The sequence below is a fragment of the Trachurus trachurus genome (genome assembly GCF_905171665.1).
Source record: "Trachurus trachurus genome assembly, chromosome: 23".
In the NCBI taxonomy this organism is placed as follows: Eukaryota; Metazoa; Chordata; class Actinopteri; order Carangiformes; family Carangidae; genus Trachurus; species Trachurus trachurus.
In genome coordinates, this window is record NC_139912.1 from 23,439,968 (window position 1) to 23,462,429 (window position 22,462).

The 22,462-nt window shown below is 41.3% G+C and overlaps 1 protein-coding gene across 1 annotated transcript in view; it reads left to right on the plus strand.

Annotated features, from left to right (window-relative positions):
• Positions 1-22,462, plus strand: part of tmtc1 (transmembrane O-mannosyltransferase targeting cadherins 1) — a 242,461-nt gene that overhangs the window by 150,190 nt on the left and 69,809 nt on the right. The window contains exon 7 of the mRNA XM_083999888.1: positions 16,684-16,873. Coding sequence (XP_083856014.1) covers positions 16,684-16,873 — 190 coding nt within the window. The remainder of the gene's footprint in view (positions 1-16,683; positions 16,874-22,462) is intronic.

Below are 22,462 nucleotides of genomic sequence, written 5' to 3' on the forward strand. Positions count from 1 at the left end.
ATAAATTAGATAACGTTTTACCATCTTCTGAACACAATTAATTGAATTTGTTTATAATCCACTTCAGATGCTATGAATAAGGTAATATGGGATTGTTGAATGTACAATCCACACATCCTGAAAGCAACCAGACCCATTTCTGCTGAGCACCAGTGTGAACTGAATACAGCTTTTATTGTGTACTTCCCACTTAATATAAACTCTCTGACCCTGTGCCAATCCTGTACCTTTTGACAACTTTAAATTAGGTTTCAATTCATACACCAATTTCATCTATAGATGTGTACGACTATGTGATACAGTGTGTAATATACAGAAGGAAAAAGAACACAAATTTAGTTTTAGTTTTAACTTTTGTTGTGGACCAAAAATATGCAGACAGGTATACATGAACTCCAGTAGAGCTAATAGTTTGGTAAGTAAAAATGTGTGTTGCAGTAGTTCAACAGTGGGTATTTTGGAGTTATTCCATCCACTATAGCTGATTTATCCCCTGTATCTCTGGAAATCTGATAAATCCTAATTTCAGAAACATTTCTACTGGCACACCATGGTTGACCATATAAAGGCTGACAAAATATTATACTGATCACAAGGCATCACACACCTTTACAAAACTCATCAAAGACTTGACAGGGTGGATTATTGCTGACACCCACTCTTTACAGTTGCCACAGAAGTCCATAGGTGTGTAGCACATGGCCAACCTAGGACTGGGGAATTCCACTGTCTGTTAGTCTGATTTGGATATAAGATCTTGGCTGAGGGATGCTAGTCTTTTCCAGGTTGCCCTTCAGAGTTGCTAACGACCATCGTCAGCTACAAGAAACCATCCCCCACACTGCCGACAGTCAAGGACTGACACAAGTCGTCTGGCACAGATTTAAAGCCCTCACTCACTTCTCAGCCAGTTCCACATTTAGAGTGGAGAGTGGAGGTAGAGTTAAGCCTACCACACACATAAAGATAATCGGGCTGATTTTGCCCCGATCTTCCCCCTTCCGACCAAAGACAAAAATCGGCCGATTATCCTAAGGTTTTAAGATTATTTTATGAGACTCTCTTGTAGTGTGTGGTGTGTTAAGAGTCAAAATTCTCACAACAATCGCCTCAGAAAACGTTCGGCGCTGAATTGATAATCGTAAATATTAAACATGTTCAATATTTACAAATCAAAAGTCATCTTGCATGTGGAAAACTGGTGTTGTGCTGAGAAGTGCCAAGCTCTGCATGCTGCTCGCAGCAAGCCACTTCTCGACACAACACCGGTAATCCCACAGAGAGCCACGGTGCAGCCCTGGCATTACATGAGGTTCACACAGACATTCACGCAGACACGGGAGATTTCCTGATAACCGATAGCAAAGACGGTAGCGATCATAGCCAGCAACAGCCAGCAATAGAGCAGCCATGTTTAAATGATCATGTGACCGCCGCTCACAGCCGTTTTACTGCTCGGCCTCCGAAGCCACAGACACACACAGATGGTATCGTTGTAAAGGCTGAAGTGTCCCGCTTTCATTTTAAAAAATTACATCGCTCTCATTGTCCATTCCGGAAATAGACCCGAAAGAGTAGCTACAACAATACTGATCTCTTTCTGAGTTTTCTGACCGGAGGGTCACGACCAGGGGCGGGGTGGCCATCGGGAGGACCGGGAGATTTCCCGGTCGGCCGGCGGCCAATAAACCCAAGTGAGCCGGCCCGCAAGCTGCTCTGCGTGGCCGTGTGGTGATCATGAGTTAAAAGTAACTATATTCACAAGTCTCCACGATAATCTCCAAGCTCTTCCTCTATACCACGGTAAAAGTCCACCCATTATTTGTACCCCTTCATGTCTCTCTACCTCTCACTCATGGTTGCGATAGTGAATCAGACTCTCATCAATCCAGCCTACTAAATGATTTTTGTTTAGCCTCCTATCTTTATATAATTATTTTTACTTCAATGTTACAAAACCTCCATGACCACAAAATATAAAATAACCAGCAATTTAATTAGTTTGTTTGTTCTTAAAGTAATGTAGAATGGTGCAAAGCCTCATGGGAAATGCTTCAGCCTGTCACTGTTAAAGTTATCATTAAACTAGCGGCTGCGGCTAAAAACAGATCGACTCACGGAAGCTACCCAGCAAACCTTATCAGTCCTGCCCGTGTGTTACGTTATCTATAAGTTATATTAATTTAACAAGACAACAAAGTCCGTGCTTTACTGTAAGTGGGCCAGGGGGCGGCGGTACGCGGACCGCGGTACCGTTACGAGCCGGAACCTCTCACATCACAGCAGCAGCTGCTCTGTCTTCTCCATGGGCACCGAAGCATGTTGGTGAGTAGGACAAGACCCGAAACGAAACCGTGGCGTTTGCAGCGCGCTGTCAGTAAAATCCATTTGCAGACTAGTTGAGAAGGGGAAATAAAGGAGTAAACATGACTGGATGTAATGTTATGGTCAGCAGTGTTAAGTAGGCTACAGATGTTACTGGTTCAAATTTGCGGACTTCACGCGTGGTCCACGCGAGACGGCACAAGACTCATGCATTTTTTTTCTTTGGCGAGACAAGAGGTTTTAATGAAAAGCCTCAATGTGCCAAAACAACCGCCAGGTGGCATCTGTGAGAACGGAGGACGACAGGCGGATGACTCAGTGATCTGTGCAGTAATCCACAGCTTAAACTCTAGGCTATTAAACTAGAACTAACTACTGTATACACTGCCTAAATCACAGAAACTATTGTAATATGATAAAGCCTGTCTTGCTTTATGACTTGATGATTATGTATCACATATCGCCGCGATTAGGAGTGGCGCTGTTCATGATACAGAATACAAGAGGATGAAAGGAGAACTAGCTGCAGACAGTAAATAATATAGTAGCCTAGTTTTTCAATGACAAAATGTAACGACGGCAGCTACAGTAGACTATAGCCCACGTCTCACTCTCTTTTTTCGGTCATCTGTCTCGTCATCTCCAAAATGTGTTTTTAAAATGAGCCAACTACAGTACTGTGCAGTAGTGCCGCAGATTTCTCACTCCGCACCTTGTTTGAGAGTGCAGCTGGATGATTTCTTGTGAATGAACGGGTCTGTGTCACTTTGGGGCTGGGCGATAAAACATAGGATAAATAACTTTCCCTCGATAGAAGACGCGGCCGATACAAAGTGACACCGTCAGCCATGCAGCCGGCCTGGACTTTTTATTTTTAATTATGAAGGATCGATCTGCGCAAGGCAAAGATGATAGCATCAACAAAACACGGCGTAACACACGCGGCTGTATGGGACAGGCTTTTATTTAATTCAGAACAAACCGCTTAGCAAAAATGGAAAATATAGTCTATAATAATTAATTGATCTGTTGTTTGGCCACTGTTTGAAAATAACCCGAATTATGAGCAAATAATCTGATCCAGAACAGCAGTCATAATCAGACTTCTTCTAAATAAACCTAAACATTAAATAACTGGGTCAGGTCGGACCATGGGGTTATTTTTTCTCTTCTTCTTCACAGGAGAAGAGGAGGTGCGCTGCGCTCACGGACGCGTTGATGTTTTGTGATTTATCTGCTGCCTTGACTCTGCCCTTTATACATGTGCGTTCAGATTAACAATAAGACAAGCCATGGTTGAGTTTATTGAGTTTTAGCTGCTCAATCTCATTGTTTCAAAGAAAAGGGATTGATTTTTATAACGAAATGAAACGAAAACAATATTATATTGATACATTGTTGTAAAAAAAATCCAAAAGAAACGAAAATGAACTAAAGAAAATAACTTTCACACACACACATTAAAACAGTGCGATTGGTTGAAAGCTGATAATTAGCCATGTGCTTATAAGCTGATTGGCCGAAACCAAGAACAAAGCCGCGTGAATGGCCAATCGCCATGTGTTAACATTTCCATATTCCGCACATTCTGTGACAAACTGTAAACTGTTTTCTTGTCTGTAACAACATCTATTGCACGTCTGTCCGTCCTGGGTGAGGGATCCCTCCTCTGTTGCTCACCCTGAGGTTTCTCCTGTTTTTCCCTGTTAAAAGGGTTTCCATGGAGTTTTTCCTCAGTCGATGTGAGGGTCTAAGGACAGAGGATGTTGCTACGATGCCATGTGAAGCCCTTTGAGACAAACTGTTTGTAAAAACGGGCTATACAAATAAAATTGCCTTGCCTTGCCTTAACGGCCGACATGTAAATCAGCTGTTTCGATGGGCGTTATATGAATAGAGATGTTAATGTGGTACTTTGCACATAGCCTCCTCTTCTCCTGTGAAGAAGAAGAGAAAAAATAACCCCATGGTCCGACCTGACCCAGTTATTTAATGTTTAGGTTTATTTAGAAGAAGTCTGATTATGACTGCTGTTCTGGATCAGATTATTTGCTCATAATTCGGGTTATTTTCAAACAGTGGCCAAACAACAGATCAATTAATTATTATAGACTATATTTTCCATTTTTGCTAAGCGGTTTGTTCTGAATTAAATAAAAGCCTGTCCCATACAGCCGCGTGTGTTACGCCGTGTTTTGTTGATGCTATCATCTTTGCCTTGCGCAGATCGATCCTTCATAATTAAAAATAAAAAGTCCAGGCCGGCTGCATGGCTGACGGTGTCAATTTGTATCGGCCGCGTCTTCTATCGAGGGAAAGTTATTTATCCTATGTTTTATCGCCCAGCCCCAAAGTGACACAGACCCGTTCATTCACAAGAAATCATCCAGCTGCACTCTCAAACAAGGTGCGGAGTGAGAAATCTGCGGCACTACTGCACAGTACTGTAGTTGGCTCATTTTAAAAACACATTTTGGAGATGACGAGACAGATGACCGAAAAAAGAGAGTGAGACGTGGGCTATAGTCTACTGTAGCTGCCGTCGTTACATTTTGTCATTGAAAAACTAGGCTACTATATTATTTACTGTCTGCAGCTAGTTCTCCTTTCATCCTCTTGTATTCTGTATCATGAACAGCGCCACTCCTAATCGCGGCTATCAGGCTGTCAGCATTGTCCCCAAAACGTCTGAGCAGTATTTAGTACGGTGCTGCCACCTAGAGGAAAACAGTTGTGGTGAAAAGTCACGCGATCACGCGATCCTGCAGTGCAGGAAAAACCCCGCAAATTTGAACCAGTAACATCTGTAAATCTGCTTGGGAGGCACTAATTGCAGCTCTTTCACATTCTGTATTTCTGTAATTTCTTTCTTTCTTTTTTTTTAGCTAGATAAAAGTAACAATGTGTTAAAATCATGGATGTATTGGTTAAAATGCACCAGAATATGGGAAATGGTGTAGCCTTTACAAAAAAATGTCTGGGGGAGGACCCCCAGACCCCCAATTAAGTTGTTTCACCCACATTTTTTTTTTTTTTGCTTCTGGCACTAGGCTATTTTGCCATATGGAATGACACATAGCTCTGTTTGAGTGGTGAGCGGTACAGAAATATGTAAATGGTGTGTGTGTGTGGGGGGGAGGCGGGGGGGTTGGGCCGATGGTGGGCCGGTGCGGTCAGAATTTTCCCGGTAGATTTTGGTGCCCCACTCCGCCCCTGGTCACGACTCTGAAAAATCTTAATGTGTGTGGTGTGTTGTGTTTGGAATATCACAGCACACCACACACAATACGATCAAAACTGTTCAATCACAGATTTTTTATCTTCACGTGTGGGGTCTTTCACAGATAAAAAATTGGTTGAAATTTAGAGAATCTTTATGTGTGTACCAGGATTTAGGATCTGTGAAATACATGAGTGTTGATGACTTCACTACTTCAATGTAGAGGAATGCGTATGTGTCCACATCATAGACTGAAGTCTATGGGTGGGAATTGAGAACCGGCTCCTCTTCAGAACTGGTTCCCACGTGATCATTTCCTTGGGATTGTGTGCGTGCCTGCTTAATGATTCCGCTTATCGATTTTGCTTTTTTTCCTTTGCAAATGTGCATGTTTCTAACCCAAACAACACATGCCGTGTTCAGGTCAGAACGAAGGCAAACACGGCGTCAAGACAGAAGCGCTCTAAAGTGTCGGGGTAGATGTGATGTGACAAAAAATATTCAGATTTATAAAACACTGCAAGTAAAGTGCCTACAAGGCACATACATAATGTAGATAGTAAGGAATATACACACTTGTTGTTGTGTTTAGCTGGGTACTAAAACATCAAAAAATCATTAGGAAGCAACCCAAATGTGTAACAAATTAATCACTGAATCAGATTGCCATTCTACTATTTGTTTTCAAAATAAATTTGATTAGAATTAGATTTATTGTGTACCTCCCACTTAACTCATTGAGTGCCATTGACGTACATACTGTATACGTCAAACGCAGTTTTCTGCGGCTGGTAAATGGGGACGCTGTCGCCCACACTGTGAGTAATTTTGGGGTTTCTGGGATGTGTAGAACGAATGAGACTGTAGATCAGAGCAAGAAGTGAAATAGAAGGAGAAGACGAGCGCGATCGCTACACAGAGATAAAAAAAAAGTTGGAAAAAGTTTCTATTTCTAGAGAAAAACGACGGGCAGAGCCTGGAACAAGTGTAACGTGGAGCTGTGATGAAACATTTATCTTACGGATGATCACTTTTGCTTATTTCTTTCTTATTCATACATGATGGAGTGTGTATGTCACTCCATGCTAACTAAGTGGGCACTTAGTGGGTATGATTATGCACCAACCAAGAGTGGACCCCTGTCATTCCATATAAACCAAGTGTGGACCTTTTTTTTCTGCAATGTAAAACAATAAGTAAAATGCATCCCTATTAATATAGATTTAGAATGCAAGTACATTAAAATTGATTGAAACCATGTGCTATTAAAAAGTAGAAGAGTGACAATAGGTGGCCACCACAGAGGTTCATCTATATGGGACATTAGGTGACTACAGAATAACACTTTGTGGCTCTGGGCCATCAGACCATGTTGAATCCTGAGTTTAGTTATTTAAAGTAGTTTTCCCATGACAACAATGCAGTCAAGGAGTATGAAACTTCATTAAGTCAAAAACTTGACAGACTGTAGAAAGGTGTGTTGCAGTGGTATATTACTTAGTGAGGTTAATCCATCCTCTAGAAGAATTATCCCTTGTATCTCAGACAAACTGATGACCCCCCAGCGCCTCCTTTATTTTCCCATACATGTTTTATTGTTGAGCCATAAATGTCAATAACTGAAATATTCCCTTAAGTATCTTGATAGGTTGCCATTGAGTTTTCACAGTACATTCCATGTTTTAAAAAAAACTACAATGACAACTTCACCAGTGCTACTTTAGTTTAAATATGTGTGTTTGCATGTGTTTGTGTGTGTGTGTTGTGTGTATTAATAGTTACAAATGTTTGTATTAAATTTAGATTAAAAATGTATCTTAAAACTTAGCAATTTATCTCATTTCTGCTTATCCACCCATGCTGGAGTGTGTGTGTCACTCCGTACCAACCAACAGTGGACCTCTGTCATTCCATATAAACCAAGTGTGGACCTTTTTCTGTAATGTAAAACAGTAAATAAAATACATCCTCATAAATACAGATTCATGATGCAAGTACATTAAAATGACCTAAAACCCTTAGTTTTAATTCAAATATTTTTTCCTATAACAAAAATGCAGTCAAGGAGTATAAAACTCTTGTAGGGGAAAAATTAATAGACTGTAGAAATGTGTGTTGCAGTAGTACACCCTACATTTAAAAATAATGAAAACATTATTGGTGCTACTTTATTAGAAATGTTTGTGTTAAGTTTTGATGAAAAAAAAATATCTTAAGAATGATCACTTTTGCTTATTTCTTTCATATTCATACATGATGGAGTGTGTATGTCACTCCATGCTAACTAAGTGGGAACCTGTGTCATTATGTACCAGCCAACAGTGGACCCCTGTCATTCCATATGAACCAAGTGTGGACCTTTTTTCTGCAATGCGAAACAATAAATAAAATGCATTCCTATTTCCTATTAATTGGTTGAAACCAAATGTCTAGAGCATTTTGACTATTTAAAATTGAGATGATAGTAGATCCCCTCTTGGACTGCTAAGAATGACAGAGGCAACGCATTTATGGATGAGTAAAGACGGACGAGCAAATTATCTTTGTTAAGAAAAAAGAATTAATCTATATTAAAGCCGGTTTAAAGTAAATGTTGTTGCTTATACTGCAGAACTTGATATTAGTGCATGCAGTCATGTTACTTCTGAACTGCATGCAATTCAATAAAAAATATTCACTCTCAAATGTGGCCATGATTATATATTTATATACAATTTGTACTACAGAGACTTTAAAATAAGTAATGATAACTCTAAAGTTATATTATCCATTTTTGAAAGAAACTGAGAAAGTCATTGTTGTGAACAAGGACTCATTAGGTGAATGAATGGGTCGTTAGGTGAATGAATGGGTGCAGACAGCTCCACTGCAGTATGTGGAGGTCCACTCTTTGATAGGTAAATGTCGCTCAGAGATCCAAGTCCCCTCTTGGCAATTTCTCTAAAAATAATTAAAAGTCACATTTTCAGTAATATTATGGTAAAAGACCTTAAAAGTCAATTTTATATTCCATGTTTGTTTTTTCAAAATAAGTGTAAACATAAGACCCCTCTTGGCAGCTTGGCCCGACAGGTCCCCTGTTCCCCCTATTGGTGTGTATGTGTGTGTGTGTGTGTGTGTGTGTGTGTGTGTGTGTGTGTGTGTGTGTGTGTGTGTGTGTGTGTGTGTGTGTGAACCTGCATGCGCGTGCGTTGTCAGGTTCAGCACGATGGTGTGTGCACATGGTGTCTGTGTGTGTGTGTGTATGTGTGATGACGGGTTCAGGATGATGGATTACAGTAAGTGTATTTGATGTGGTTGCTGTGTCACATTTCATCCTCATCATCCACTGCAGCCCAAACTCTGCTGTAACCACACACACTCACACACACTCACACACACTCCACATGTCCACATGTATGTGATGGCACGTGTGTGTCTGTTATTGTTTTTATATTGGGTTAACTTCTACAGAGAGACCTTTGTTTCAAAAAGCCCAGTGTGTGTGTGTGTGTGTGTGAACCGAGGTCTCATGTCCAGTCTAGAACTAAATACTGTGCAAATATCAGTGTATAAACCTCTTATAGAGAATATTTTTCTCAGCGTCATTTATTTTATGGCTCTCTCTTCACTTTACCCTCACATGATGTCATCCAGCTCCTCTCTGATTGGTCCAGTCTGCGTCGACTGTTTTCCATGCAGATCACAACCACCTGAGCGATCGATGCTTTGTGTCTACGGCACACAACAGGACCGACAACACAACACCTCTGGTCAATATCACTAAAATGTTAAGTAATTGAGAAACTGTGTTACAGTCCAGTGCACTCTTATATGTGATCAGCAGCTGAGCCCAAGAAGAATTAAAGCAGTTCATCTGAAACACAGAAATGATTGATTAAACTGTAGTGAAAGCTCCATAGCAAAGAATCAACTGCATTCAGATCAGATCCTTGGTGGATGGTAGCCTACCAGTCTGACCCAGATCTGTTTGAATTCTTTTTTTTTTCATTCAGCCCCACAAACACCCTCAACATCATGTTACCTGGTTAAATAAAGGCTAAATAAATAAAATAAATGTGACCCAATCCCACCCCACTCCATCATCCCCACATACACTTACAAAAAAAAGGGGGAATACGAAATATCAATTATACAACAAGTAGTTCCGACCAAGCAATCTGATTGGTCAACAAGACATTTAGAACGTGCTCAAATTAGCATGACAGCAGGCTTAACTCATCACGTTGTTTTATCCATCTCCATGGCAACCATCCATGGATTCTTATTATTATTTTAGAAACGTTATGTTACTCGTGAAAATAAATCACAAACTAAATCAACATGTAGAGTGCTCCTGTCAGATGCCAAACTCAAATTTTAGAACAATTAATAACCATTTTTAGTGAATATGCTGTAAACTGCCCCGTTTTAGCTGAGAGGCTGTTCCCTTCCGTATGTGTACAGTCAGAGAGACACTAGTTGTAACCGCGGTGAAAATAAAATATGGCCTGGAGCTGAATATTTCGTTGGATAAAATGGGCTTTTAAATAATCTGGAGTAATCAAAATGTTTGGCTTTCGTCATCAGCTGTGTCGGTGACGTGGTAGCCTATTGATTTAGTTTGGGAAAGTCCGAGACTGTGATCAAACATTAATGTCAGCTCAGAGTTCATCATCTGGGACTAGAAAATCCTTTCTGTTGCTAGGTCGTTACTAAGGGTCGGATTATTTGCTGTAGTGGTGAACTAGGTTCCATTACACATAGGAGTCTACTGACGTGACTGATTGTGTTTCAGGTATTAGTCGGACCCCATTTATTCCCATGGAAACGGGAAGTGCACTCGCAAAAACCTTTCAAATTTGAGAGCAAATTGTCCATCAAAATGAATATATTTTGATGATACATTTTATTTTGTTGGTAATAGTTGTATAATCAGTGACGCTTGCGACCGCATCACTGTTGTGCTCAAATGACGTTAAAGCACACCCTCGAGGGTAATATTGCCTAATTCATGAACAGTGACAGAATTCTTAAATGCTTTTACAGCTGAGTACAAAGGGTACCAGTGGTCAAATGACCCTGATTATATTTTTCCAAGGGAAGAAATTGAGCTACATGTATAAGATCCAGGAACATATGAAATGTTTGTGACCCAGATCTGAGGAGGGATGTCCTGCTTTAAAACTCTCTCAAGGTTTTCTGTTGCATTCAAGTCACCCACACATTATATTCATCCATCACCTCTCCTACACCTTTTCCACTATGCAGCCTCATGCCCCCCCCCCCCACACACACACACACACACACACACACACACACACACACCCCTGTGTATCAGGATCATCAGCACTGTGGTGGTCCGGGGTCCGGCTCAGGTCCACGTCAAACACGCTGCACCACATCTGATCCAAAACCAGCTTATTGTGGTTTGGTCCGACCAGAAGAAGTGCTGCCAACGTTCAGCAGATGTCTTTTCATGTTCTCTGGCAAAGTTGAATCTGGCTCGTGCCAAGTCAGAAGCTCTTACCCGTCTGTTTTTCAGTCTCGTGTTTTGTAAATATTGAAGCGTGTGCGGCGTCAGCGTTGCGAGGGAGGCGGCTGCTCCTTCTGTTCCTGCTGCTGAGCCTCTCCCTCTCCCTCTGCTGCAGCTGTGGCCCAGCTCCTCCTGCTCAGCTGATGCTCCTGTGCCCTCTGCCTCGTTGTGAAGTCTCAGTCTGGTTTGAGTTCTTTCTCTTGCTTTAGACACAACATAGAGCAGATCTGAGGATCTTTATTCTCTACAAACCACGGGTGTGATTGCACTGAGCTCAGGCTCTGGGGTCTGGATTCTCAGTCAAGTCCATCCAACCTGTCTGTTTTTACTGCAACACAAGCCCAAATGCTTTGATTATTGTAAGGTGCTATCATTTTTGAATCATTTAACATATCAGTTACACAGCTTTGGGTTTTTTTTTTTTTTTTTAATGGGAACAGGCATATACAATGTATAAACCAACAATACACTGACCAATAAACAAACAGGCAGAAGACAAACAACAGAGCAAACTCAACAACACAACAAAACATGACCAAAACAGGACAAAAAAAAAAAAAAAAAAGACACGCACAAGAAAACTAAAACAAAACAAATCAAAAGAACAAAACAACTACAACAACAAAAAAAAGGATGTGAAACTACTAAAATTAAATTAACAGTAACTACTTAGTATACATTCACTCAAAAGTAAGTTTGTTTCCCCATTTTTTGTTATGCATTTCTACCTTGTCTTGATTTGATGTGATAATATTTTCCAAAAGAAATTGGTGTCGCACTTTATTTCTAAAAAAAAAAAAAAAAATTCAAAAGTGTTTTTGTTTGTGTCTTAAATATAAATATTTTCCCCAAAAAGATGATGGTGTTTACAATCTGTGGACATTTCACCTCCAGTACTCCCAACAAAATATTTAATGGTGTAAATTCAAAGTGAATATTTTTGGGTCTTAGCCACTTTTGAATGTCTAACCAAAATCTGACTACATGTGTACAATAAAAGAATAAATGTAACTGATCCTCCACTTCTTCATTGCATAATTTACATAATAGAGAGTGGTAAATGTTAAAAATGTTTAATTGTTTATTTGGCGGTAATTCTATAGAAAATCTTAATTTGAAAAATTCCAGAATATGAATCAATTGTTCTGGTATAAATGGACCTAAAATAATCTTACACAGCTTTGTTACATAAAGTGTATATGTGACCAAGTTTAGTTTGTTGTTATGGAAAAAACACTGTTTTGGTGAAATTCTTTTTTTCTGATTGATTGGTGATAGTTTTTCCTCCAGCTCCTTCAATTATTTGACACATTAGTGCTGTGAGGCCCCTTGTTGTGTAGCTTCAAGCATACACATGTGTGTGTGTTTGTGTGCAACGCATGTACAGTATGTGTGTGTGTGAAGATGTAGAACAGCTCCAGGGCTCCAGTCTCACCTGACACCCGGATCCCTTTCCCATCAGCCCAGACTCAGGAGAGCAGAACACCCACACACCAGCTGACAAATGACTCATTTCTCTGTGTGTATGTGTGTATTGTGTGTGTGAGTGTGTGTGTGTGCTTGGAAGGGTCTACAAGGTGTGGAAAAGGGAATTGAATTCATGACCCCAGACCCATCGGTTGACAGCAGGTGGAGAACATTCTGCTGCATGTCAGCCCCACGTTGGAGGGCTGTCTTATTTCTGTGTGTGTGTGTGTGTGTGTGTGTGTGTGTATGTATGTGTGTGTGAGAGAGACAACCCATGCAGGTCCTCCTTGCAGGTCCTTTATGCCTGAGTTCATTTCAGACATCCTTTCGTAGCCCAACTCGGGAGAACAGAGGGGGGAGGGGGGAGGAGTATGGCAAGCGGGTTTAACATTTAAAAGCTAAGTTTGACTCTCCGGAATTAACATTGTAGATATCAACAACGTCTTTCTGACTGGTCGTAATTACATTTTGAATAGTTGGATTGTTTATTCAAGATATCTGTAATTCAGTTTTGCCAAGTCAAAAAGAACATTTCAGATATCCACAACTGAAAATAGAAAAAATAGCCCGCACAACCTCGTTTTTGCTCCAGAATATGATGATGACCTGATGAAGGGCTGAGAGCCCGAAACGTTGTGTCAGTAAAATATTCTGGAGCAAAAACGAGGTTGTGCGGGCTATTTTTTCTATTTTCTACTGTCCATTTGGCCCAGCACCCCAAGCAAAGGATGTGCGTATATTTTCACTATTTTAGATATCCACAACTACATTCTTCCTAGGACAAATGACGTCACTTTTGCCATTCATGTGTATGGGGTTTGTCATTACAGATATCTACAATTCAGTTGCAGATATCCGCTATGTGAATTACAGATATCTGTAACTGAATTATGACTAGTATTAATTCCAGTTTGAGATATCTACAACGTCATTTTGACTAGTCATAATTCCATTTACAGATATCTACAACTTCATTCTGACTAGTCAAAACTTAATTTAAGATATCCGAAAAGGGACATGTAGATATCTTTAATTGAGGTGAATTAAAGATATATTGAACTGGAATTATGACTAGTCAGAATCAAATTGTAGATATCTCAAACTGGAATTAATACTAGTCGTAATTCAGTTACAGATATCTGTAATTCACATAGTGGATATCTGCAACTGAATTGTAGATACCTGTAATGACAAACCCCATACACATGAATGGCAAAAGTGACGTCATTTGTCCTATAGGAAGAATGTAGTTGCAGATATCTGAAATGTTCTTTTTGACTAGGCAAAACTGAGTTACAGATATCTACAACACATATCCAGTCTGGCTTTTAAATGTTAAAATGGCCTGCCATAGGGAGGAGCAGCATTAGCTCCTCTTAGTCTCAGTAACATGTTTTCATTGCTGTGTTGAGGGGGGATTTGGCCTGTGATCCCAGCGCCCGGCCCATCAGCAGGTTGCCTCGCTGCCACGTGGGACCGGTCCCGGAGGAAATCGATTCCTAACCTGCGGCCGGTGGTCACACAGCACAACTTCTCAGAATTCAGTGCAACGCAGCCTCTGTCAGAATCGATGAGGGCTTAAGCTCACGTCTTTTGTGTGGTAACCTTGTTCTGGTGGAGTCGCAGTGAGGGAATTGACTCAGAGAGGGACTCAGATTAGCTGGAAGCAACGATAACGGCAGTAAACGCCTTCTCAGAGACTTCACCCACAGCCCGCTGCTTCTGTCTGCTGTTGACAGGGAGAGTGTATATTAGGGAGAAGGTAAACTTGTCTCATCAGATTTGACTTTTCCTTCCTGGTTGATGGCCTTTGACCTGCATCTTTATTCTTTGAGGTCAAACTCATTGATTATTCTCAAAGACTATTCTTTCACCAAGACAATGACTCAGCTCTTCAGAAAAGCACCAGTTTTGTCACATTTGCTTCCCAGAAAAACATCCTCTTTACCGCAGCTTCTTCTTTTGTCCGTGTCAGCTCTCTGGTAAAAGAAAGGAAACTTTTTTCTGTATTTAATCAGACCAGGATTTTTCCTCAACCTTAAACTTAAGTGCTGCAAGAGTTTAAAGCGACCCATAAATCATTTTAATGATACTGGAGGTACAAGTGGATCTTCTACTCCAACAACATCAGATGTTTTGGTGGAAAACAAATTCATGATATGCTATATATCGTGATGTTGCAAAGTAGTTGCAGAATCCCTTCACTTTTAAAGGTCCCATGTTTTAGTATTTATTGGTGTTTATACATTTTAATAGTTTAAGAGCCAAAGAAAATCATCTCTTGGGCCTCTCTCCTGATTGGTCCAGCAGATTCAAGGGAAAAAAGCAGAGAAACCACATTCTGCATGGTGTGTAACAGTGGATGGGGCTTGGCAACAGCTTTGTTGTGACATCACAAAGTCACACAGTTTTTGAATGCAGGCTGTGTGCATTTTTCAGTGGACGTAGGCTTTGATACTTTGACAGTATAAATATATACTGTAACCTAGACCTGGTTTATAATCCACTACTAATGCACATCTACTGCACCTTTATACAACATAGGACCTTTAAATAATAGTCATTTAGATTGACAGTGGCACAAAACCTCAAATACAAGGACGTTACTCCGTATGGTATTTGACTCACAGAACCGGTGCACGCCAAGTAGGAAATTGTGGTTGTAAATGTTACTGGTTGTCGGGGTGTAAAAATACACACATACATAATCCACACAGGATTAAAATCACCGACCATACCAGTAATGTTGAAATAAGTCCACAACCCTTTAGTGGCATAAATCCAGTCCCAGTAAGGATTTAGGGTTAGTGTTCAATTAACTGTAAAACTGTTCCCGTGTCTGTGTCAGTGGTGTGTGTGTGTGTGTGTGTGTGTGTGTGTGTGTGTGTGTGTGCGTGTGTGTGTGTGTGTGTGTGTGTCTTTCTGTTCTTCCTTCCCTCCTGTTTTTCACCTCCTCTAGCTCTTGCTATCCTAGTTAGGACGTGTCCAGGTGTCCCAGTCTGACACTGTTCTGGCTGTTTTAATAGAAGCAGAAAGCTAACACAGTGCGCTGCAGATCAATATTCCACATAGCGATGCAGGTTGCAGACCCACTAAGAGAAATGTAGAGAAAGGGGGGAAAAAAAACAAGAGACCGCTATAGCAAAGCAAACACAGCAAAAGCAAAAGCAGCATCAGCAGGACTCAGACTCTTAGCATTCAATGCACTCTGACTGGGCTCTAAATGTCGGCTTAGAGAATTACTCTGGATCAATATTCAACTTTGGACAAACGCCTGTTCTTTTTATCTTCAGCTTAACTACCCAACAATTTAGTAAAGAGATCAAAAAGATTATTGTAATGATGGATTGCATATCTTTATCATTTTTATATCATTTTTAAAGGTACATTGTATAAGTTCTCCTGTTATCTATTCACGAAAATCGATTATTTCGTTCAAACGTCTGTTTTTCATTAATCACTAATCCCCCCCATCAACAAAGTGAAGTGTTCCTTTCAGCTCTGAATGAGCCGTTCATATCATTCATATCTCCATGGAGCGGGTAAGCTCGGTGCTGGCTGCCATGTGGTGTCTCCATGTTTTTACGTTCAGTGGCAGCGTGACGGTAGGAAACCACGGAAACTCAGCGGAGACACCGGAGCTGTCGGCTCAGGTCGAGGTGGCGTCTGTGAAAAGTCACCGTGGTAACGCAGTGAGGAGGAATGGAGCGTTACACTGATGCTGCATTCACCTGCAGTCGGGCAGACGGCCGTCGCTAACAAACCAGATGTCATTTTAGTCACAGAAGTCCAGAGAAAGATGGTAAAACGTGGGTCAGGTAAACAATACCACATCGCCATGACAACATATTGTCACGTGTATTGTTTTGCCTCGTGCTGACGGACCACTTGTTTACATAGAGGCTTGTTTATGCCGTTACGTGCAGCGGCTGTTGTTTGTCTGCCATCTAACCGATTTCACGTGAATGCAGCATGAAAAATACGACTGAGTTGTTACTGAGTTGATATACAGCCACACCGCTAGATGGGAGGAATTCTTACACAATGTACCTTTAAGTGACTCAAAATATTCTCTCTCTTCTCTGCCCCTCGTCCGTTTCTCTCCACCATTCATCATTTCTGACCTCCTCATCCTCTCTCCACATCCTGTCCTCAGGGTTTTGACCTACTCCTACCTGCTGTCCTTCAACGCCTGGCTGCTGCTGGCCCCCGTCGTGCTCTGCTACGACTGGCAGGTGGGCAGCATTCCTCTGGTGGAGACGCTGGGCGACGTACGCAACGTGGCCACCGTCCTGCTGGCCGTGGTGATGGTGGCCCTCTGCCTGCACTGCGTCTTCTCTCTGCAGGTAGGTGCATGGAACTGACAAGTAGCTAAAAAAAAAACAAGTACCCGGGACCACATTTCCCATGAGCTCTGTGGCTTCGTGATGCTTTTCAGCTCTCATGTGCTTTTCATCACAAGATGAGAAGAGGTATTAGGATATGTAACAACCTGCATGTTCAAATAAAAACCTTCAGCATTTTCAACTTTGTTCACACATTAAAAACTCAAAATCTTTTCAAGAATATTTGTCTTATTTCTTGTCAAAATGTCAAATTTCTAAACTCTTTTCATTTAAAATAAGACTCATCACCTAAAAATGAACTTGTTTTTAGATCATTTTCACTTGTTTTAAACAAATTTTCACTTGAAATAAGTAGAAAAATCTGCCAGTGAAAGCAGGTTTTTTTGTGCTTGTAATAAGAAAGAAAAACTTGATCCACTATGAGATTTTTCTACTTATTTCAAGCGAAAATATGCTTGAAAAAAGTAAAAAGTGTAAAGCTACTTTTTATGTGATGAGTCTTATTTTAAGTATAATGAGATTTGTTTTGACTAGAAATGACATTTTGACGAGAAATAAGATGAATATTCTTGGTAAGATATTGAGTTTTTGCAGTGCAGTAGATAATCACGACCCCCTGAGGATGAATGCAACCTCCTTACCTTTCGTCTGGTAACAACCCTCAGGCCAGGTTTTCCAAAAGCTAACAGGAAGAATGCCTTGAAATTTTCTGGACACGTTTATCAAGCAAGTGAAGACTGTGAATAGTAAAATTGTTTGTGTGTTGTTCATTTTACCGAGATTTACTCTCAGCTTCATCATTACCAGGCAGGAAAATAACATATTCCCACGGCAATATACTCTGAAAACCTAAATCTACAGCAATACAAAAAAAATAAAAAAAATAAATATGACATGAGTAAGAACCACAGGTTATTAGAGACAATCTTGTCATAAAGTACCAGAATGTAGCCGTACTGTAAATTATAACCTTTTTTCACTTTTGATTTATAGCTGAAAAAGTGACTGAATCACATGTAGAGGAGTCTTGATAACATATTGATAACATATTGTATGTCTGCCAGACTTTTTCCCTCAGTGCTCCTCTCTGTATGGACATTTGGATGCTTTTTGCCTCAGTGCTCAATGACAACAGTTTGAGTAATACCAGCTCATTCTTTCTCCACTAATCATAATGAGTCTTTTTGAGTTCTCCACTAAAGAGCACAATGAGCAGTTAAGGACCTATTAATCAGCACACTTCCACATCCCAGTGGGACTCTTAATTAAGGCCTCGTTAAAGACGGGTGCGCTGAAGGGGTCGGCCCAGTCAGGCCTCGGTTTGTTGAAAGCACAGACATGGCATCAGTCAGGAGAAATGTTCATGAATCAGCTCCGTTTTCTGTTAGAATGAGAAACTACAAGAACTTTATTACCACAAAACAGGATGTTTGATGTGTTTTTACTTATTGTTTGAAACCTTTTTCTGTTTACACTGTGATGACTCACTATGTTGTTATATTAACACGAAATCCCCATATGGACGTATATAAGAAACAGATTTATCATGACTCATAGACACACAATGCTGTGGACAAGTGTGGCAGTGTGTTATTTCTTTTTGCTTGTTCTTATATACTTCCCATCCGTGGTTGTCAGTGACTGGACCACGGCTTGGTCAGCGGACGCTGGATCTTAAAGGGATAGTTCACCCAAAATTGAAATTTCACTCATTATCTACTCATCCTCATGTCGACTAAGAGCTGTGAGAATTTTCAGAGTCCTCCGTTCCTTCTCTGAGTTACGGGGGGGTCCACGCAGCAGTATTTGTCCATATAATGGTTGTCAATGGATACCAACTTTCTTTGTCCAAAAAGACACACCAAAAAACATCCAAATACCTCTATACTGCTCGTCTGTAATGTCCCTCTTGTACTGAAGCCCCGACATGAGAAATTGTTCCGCCGGATTTGCACTGACACAGGAAGAGCAGTGAACCAAGACACTGGGAGCTTCCGCTACAAACAAGCTTAAAATATAGACTTATTTAATTTTTTTCAGAACAATTTCTCATGTTGGGACAAATATGGACAAATTCTCACAGCTCTTAGTTGACATGAGGGTGAGTAGATGTTACCATGTGGTAGTGTAGCTCAAGAGAAAGTCAGATAAACTCTCCTTCAGATGACATGAAGAGGCAGGAGGCAGGTGTGCAAAACAAGGTAATTTTTAATTGCTGCCAGGCCTGAGCAAAACAAAATACAAACTGAGGGAAAAGTGGCTGAAAAAAAAACACACAAACTTAAAGGGGGAGAGCTGGCTGGTCATCACCCTCATGGCAAGAGAGATCTCCTTCTGAACTGGGGCCTTATATAAGCTGGAAGCCCCGCCCCACCATTTAACAATCAACCCAGCTGTTTCCGATATGCTCAGTGCAGGCCTCCTTCAGGCCCTGACAACAGGTCTCTTTTCCTGTTGAGACAGACACACAGTTACATTAATGGGCGGTCCAGTCAAACAGGCTGTGCACCGCCTACTTGACTGGAACAACTGGAACTATCCCTTTAAAGTGTATCTGTGAAAGAGTGAACATTATGGGCCCTAGTTTGCTGGCGCAGCGCAGGTGGCGCAAGGTAGTGCAGCCGGTCTAATGCAAGTTTCGACCAGAGCAGCCTAGCGCAAAGTCAGATTGGGAGATTGGTAGATCGCGCTGCGCTGAGATAGGCGTGGCCGCGCAGCAGGGGGAGGCGTCACAGATTCAGCTTGGTGCAGTGGAAGTTTTGTGCGAAAATGTCTCGCCGAGGTTGCGCTGAAAGCTCGCCACCTCCAACCAGGTCTAGTCTCAGCGCAGGGCGAAGCGCAGCAGGTGCAGTGGAAGTTTGACTGACTGACCTGCAGTGCACACACGTCACCAAGACCTCACAGGCAGATCTCCACAGTTCCAGACACATTTCAATGCAATAAATATCCACAATAACCACTATTTAATGCAACTAATGGAATCAACACGTGAATTTATATCTATATAGATTGTCCCGTCACATCTGACGTCAGATCAAAGCAGAGATCAAAGGCTGTCGGCGCGTAAAGGAAACTCCACCTGAATTAACACAGCAGGAACGAACTGGCACTGAAAAGCAGCTGTGGATGTCCCAAGCAGGACTGAGGGTGGATGACTGCATGTCGCTGCCGTGTTGAGATACCACTCTGCCCTTGTGATGATCGCTTTATTTATTTATTTACTTATTAATTCATTAGCGCGAGCGACCGCATCAGGCAGCCGTAATGAAAAACAAAACACAAATCTTCATCTCTCTTAGTCCACCACAACAGCCTCGGTATCAGATAGTCAGTATATAGCCGTATACTCAGCATCTCTATCACAGAAAAAAAAGAGACGGACAGAGAGAGAGAGAGAGAGAGAGAGAGAGAGCGTCCTTTACGCTGATTTCATCCGTTACGCATGGTGTTTGTTTATGTTGTGATTACACCTCTCATCTTGCTTACACAGGGTTTGAATAAATGTGAGTTTCTTTATTAGTTTATTAGTTGTTGTTTCTTACATTGGGCAGGGGTTCTCAGTGTATCAGATCAAACCTGATTAAGGATATTTGTATTATTATTAGTAAACTCATTGTTGGTCACTCTGAGCTCGGACCTCCGGACCAAAACAGCTGTTTCCTCCGGGGAGAGGTTCGGCCTCTGGCGTCGCTGTCTCCTCCGTCCATGTCCAAGTATAAAATGACAAACTTGCAGCGCGCATCGCCCTCCGCGCAGTTAAAGGTGAGGAGAGGAGCTCATTTGATTGGTGAAGATCTGACTCGGCTGTGTCAAACCCACTCCACGCCTTTCTCTCCTCCTCCTGTCTCCCTCCCGCCCTCTCTCCTCCCTCTTCGCCGTTTGCGCCGGTGGGAGGGACGAGGGGAGGGCTTGCGCTGGTCTAAGTCTGACTGCGCGGCCCACCAATCTTGCGAAATGGACCTGGTCCACGCCCCGTTGGCGTGGCGAAGCTGCCCTGAGGTTAGACTTCGCTCGGTCTAAGAAACTACGGCCCTATGGGTATTGGTGTATGTCTAACTCCTCCGTCTCCCTCATCAGCACCAATCGTACAAAGTGTCCACAGTGAACCTACCCAGGTGATGCACTGTGATGAAAAAAAAAAGACATTTTGCGATTATAATGAGATTATCTGGACTTAATTTCAGCTCCATTTGATTTTCACCACCAAAAGTATAAAATCATGGTAATGTAATTTTTGTTGTGGCTTGTACAAAACAATCGTGTTCCCTGATGTTCGGAGTTTGATCTGTTGATCAGACCGTGGGCTCTGAAGCACCACATTGTTCATTATGGTCTACTGAGACACATTTTACCTTCATCAAAGAAATTGCGGCTCCTGCCATTTGAATATTGCACTTGGCCATATTGCAATTCAGATCACATTACGATAAGGAACATAGTGGTTCTTCAACAGATTGCATCTAAAGCATTCAATAAGATTTGAATTGAATTGAATTGAATCTAGTCACAGTAGTTATTTTCTTGCTGATCTAGGCTACAACCTCTCAGTGTTCTCTTTTGAATATAATATGGAGGTTCTTTATAAATAAGAAATAAGAAGAAACATCTGTGCTATGACAAGGTAAAGAGTTTCTGCAATAACAGAATAAAGTGGTATCTATTAGCAGCAAGACAATTTTCCACAATAACATGAAAAATATGTTGTTATGGAAATTATCTTGTAAAACGACTATGGAAGAAAATATAAAATTCCTCACGAGAATATGAAACTGCCATTAACACACACATAACACACCACGTTTTCACTTTTCATACAGTCAGCGAGGTGTCAGGCATAAACACACAGATTATACACCCTCTCTGTCAAACCATCCCATCATCTCTGCTGTTACTGTGGAGATGGTTGCTGTGTGCCGTGGATTTTCCGAAGGTGACGTTGTGATGTGTTGATGATCTGTCCGTGAGAAGAGCTTTTTCACTCTCAGTCGGCACCAGCTTGTTGTAATTCCTCCACTTTACGGCCTTATTTCTTTTCCTGGCTGCGCCTCTCTGCTTATCTGCGTCTCACATTTCAGATGATATTTGGTTCAAGGAGTCTTTACTGAACTGTGCTGCAGTTTCGGGGAGAAATCGTTCCTCAAACAGAACCTTTCTTGGCAGAAAATATAATTTAGCTACACTAAATGCTGCCAGGTGTTGCTGCTGTTTCCTTTCTCACCCTGTTTTTTCTGGAGATCTGTATTCATATCTGGTAACGTTTTCACTGCAATGAAAAAGTCATGACTCATATTTGTGAATCGTGCTCTCCGAGGAGTCAAAGTATTCAAAGTCATTTTCCTTTCATCCATCAGAGCGTTAGCCGTGTTGGAGGAAGGAGCTCTGCGCTTCTGAATGTACAAGTAGAATCACTTTTATTTGTCCGGAACATTTTGTGCATGGAAGTTGTTCTTTAAATTGAATATATCCGAGGAGCGGTGGGCAGCCTTTCTCTGCTGGCTGAAGAGCGAAGCAAGGACACGCAACATGATTTACAGCCTGAATGTGAGGCTCACACATAGCAACTTATTGTAACACACTGTGTTCAACCCA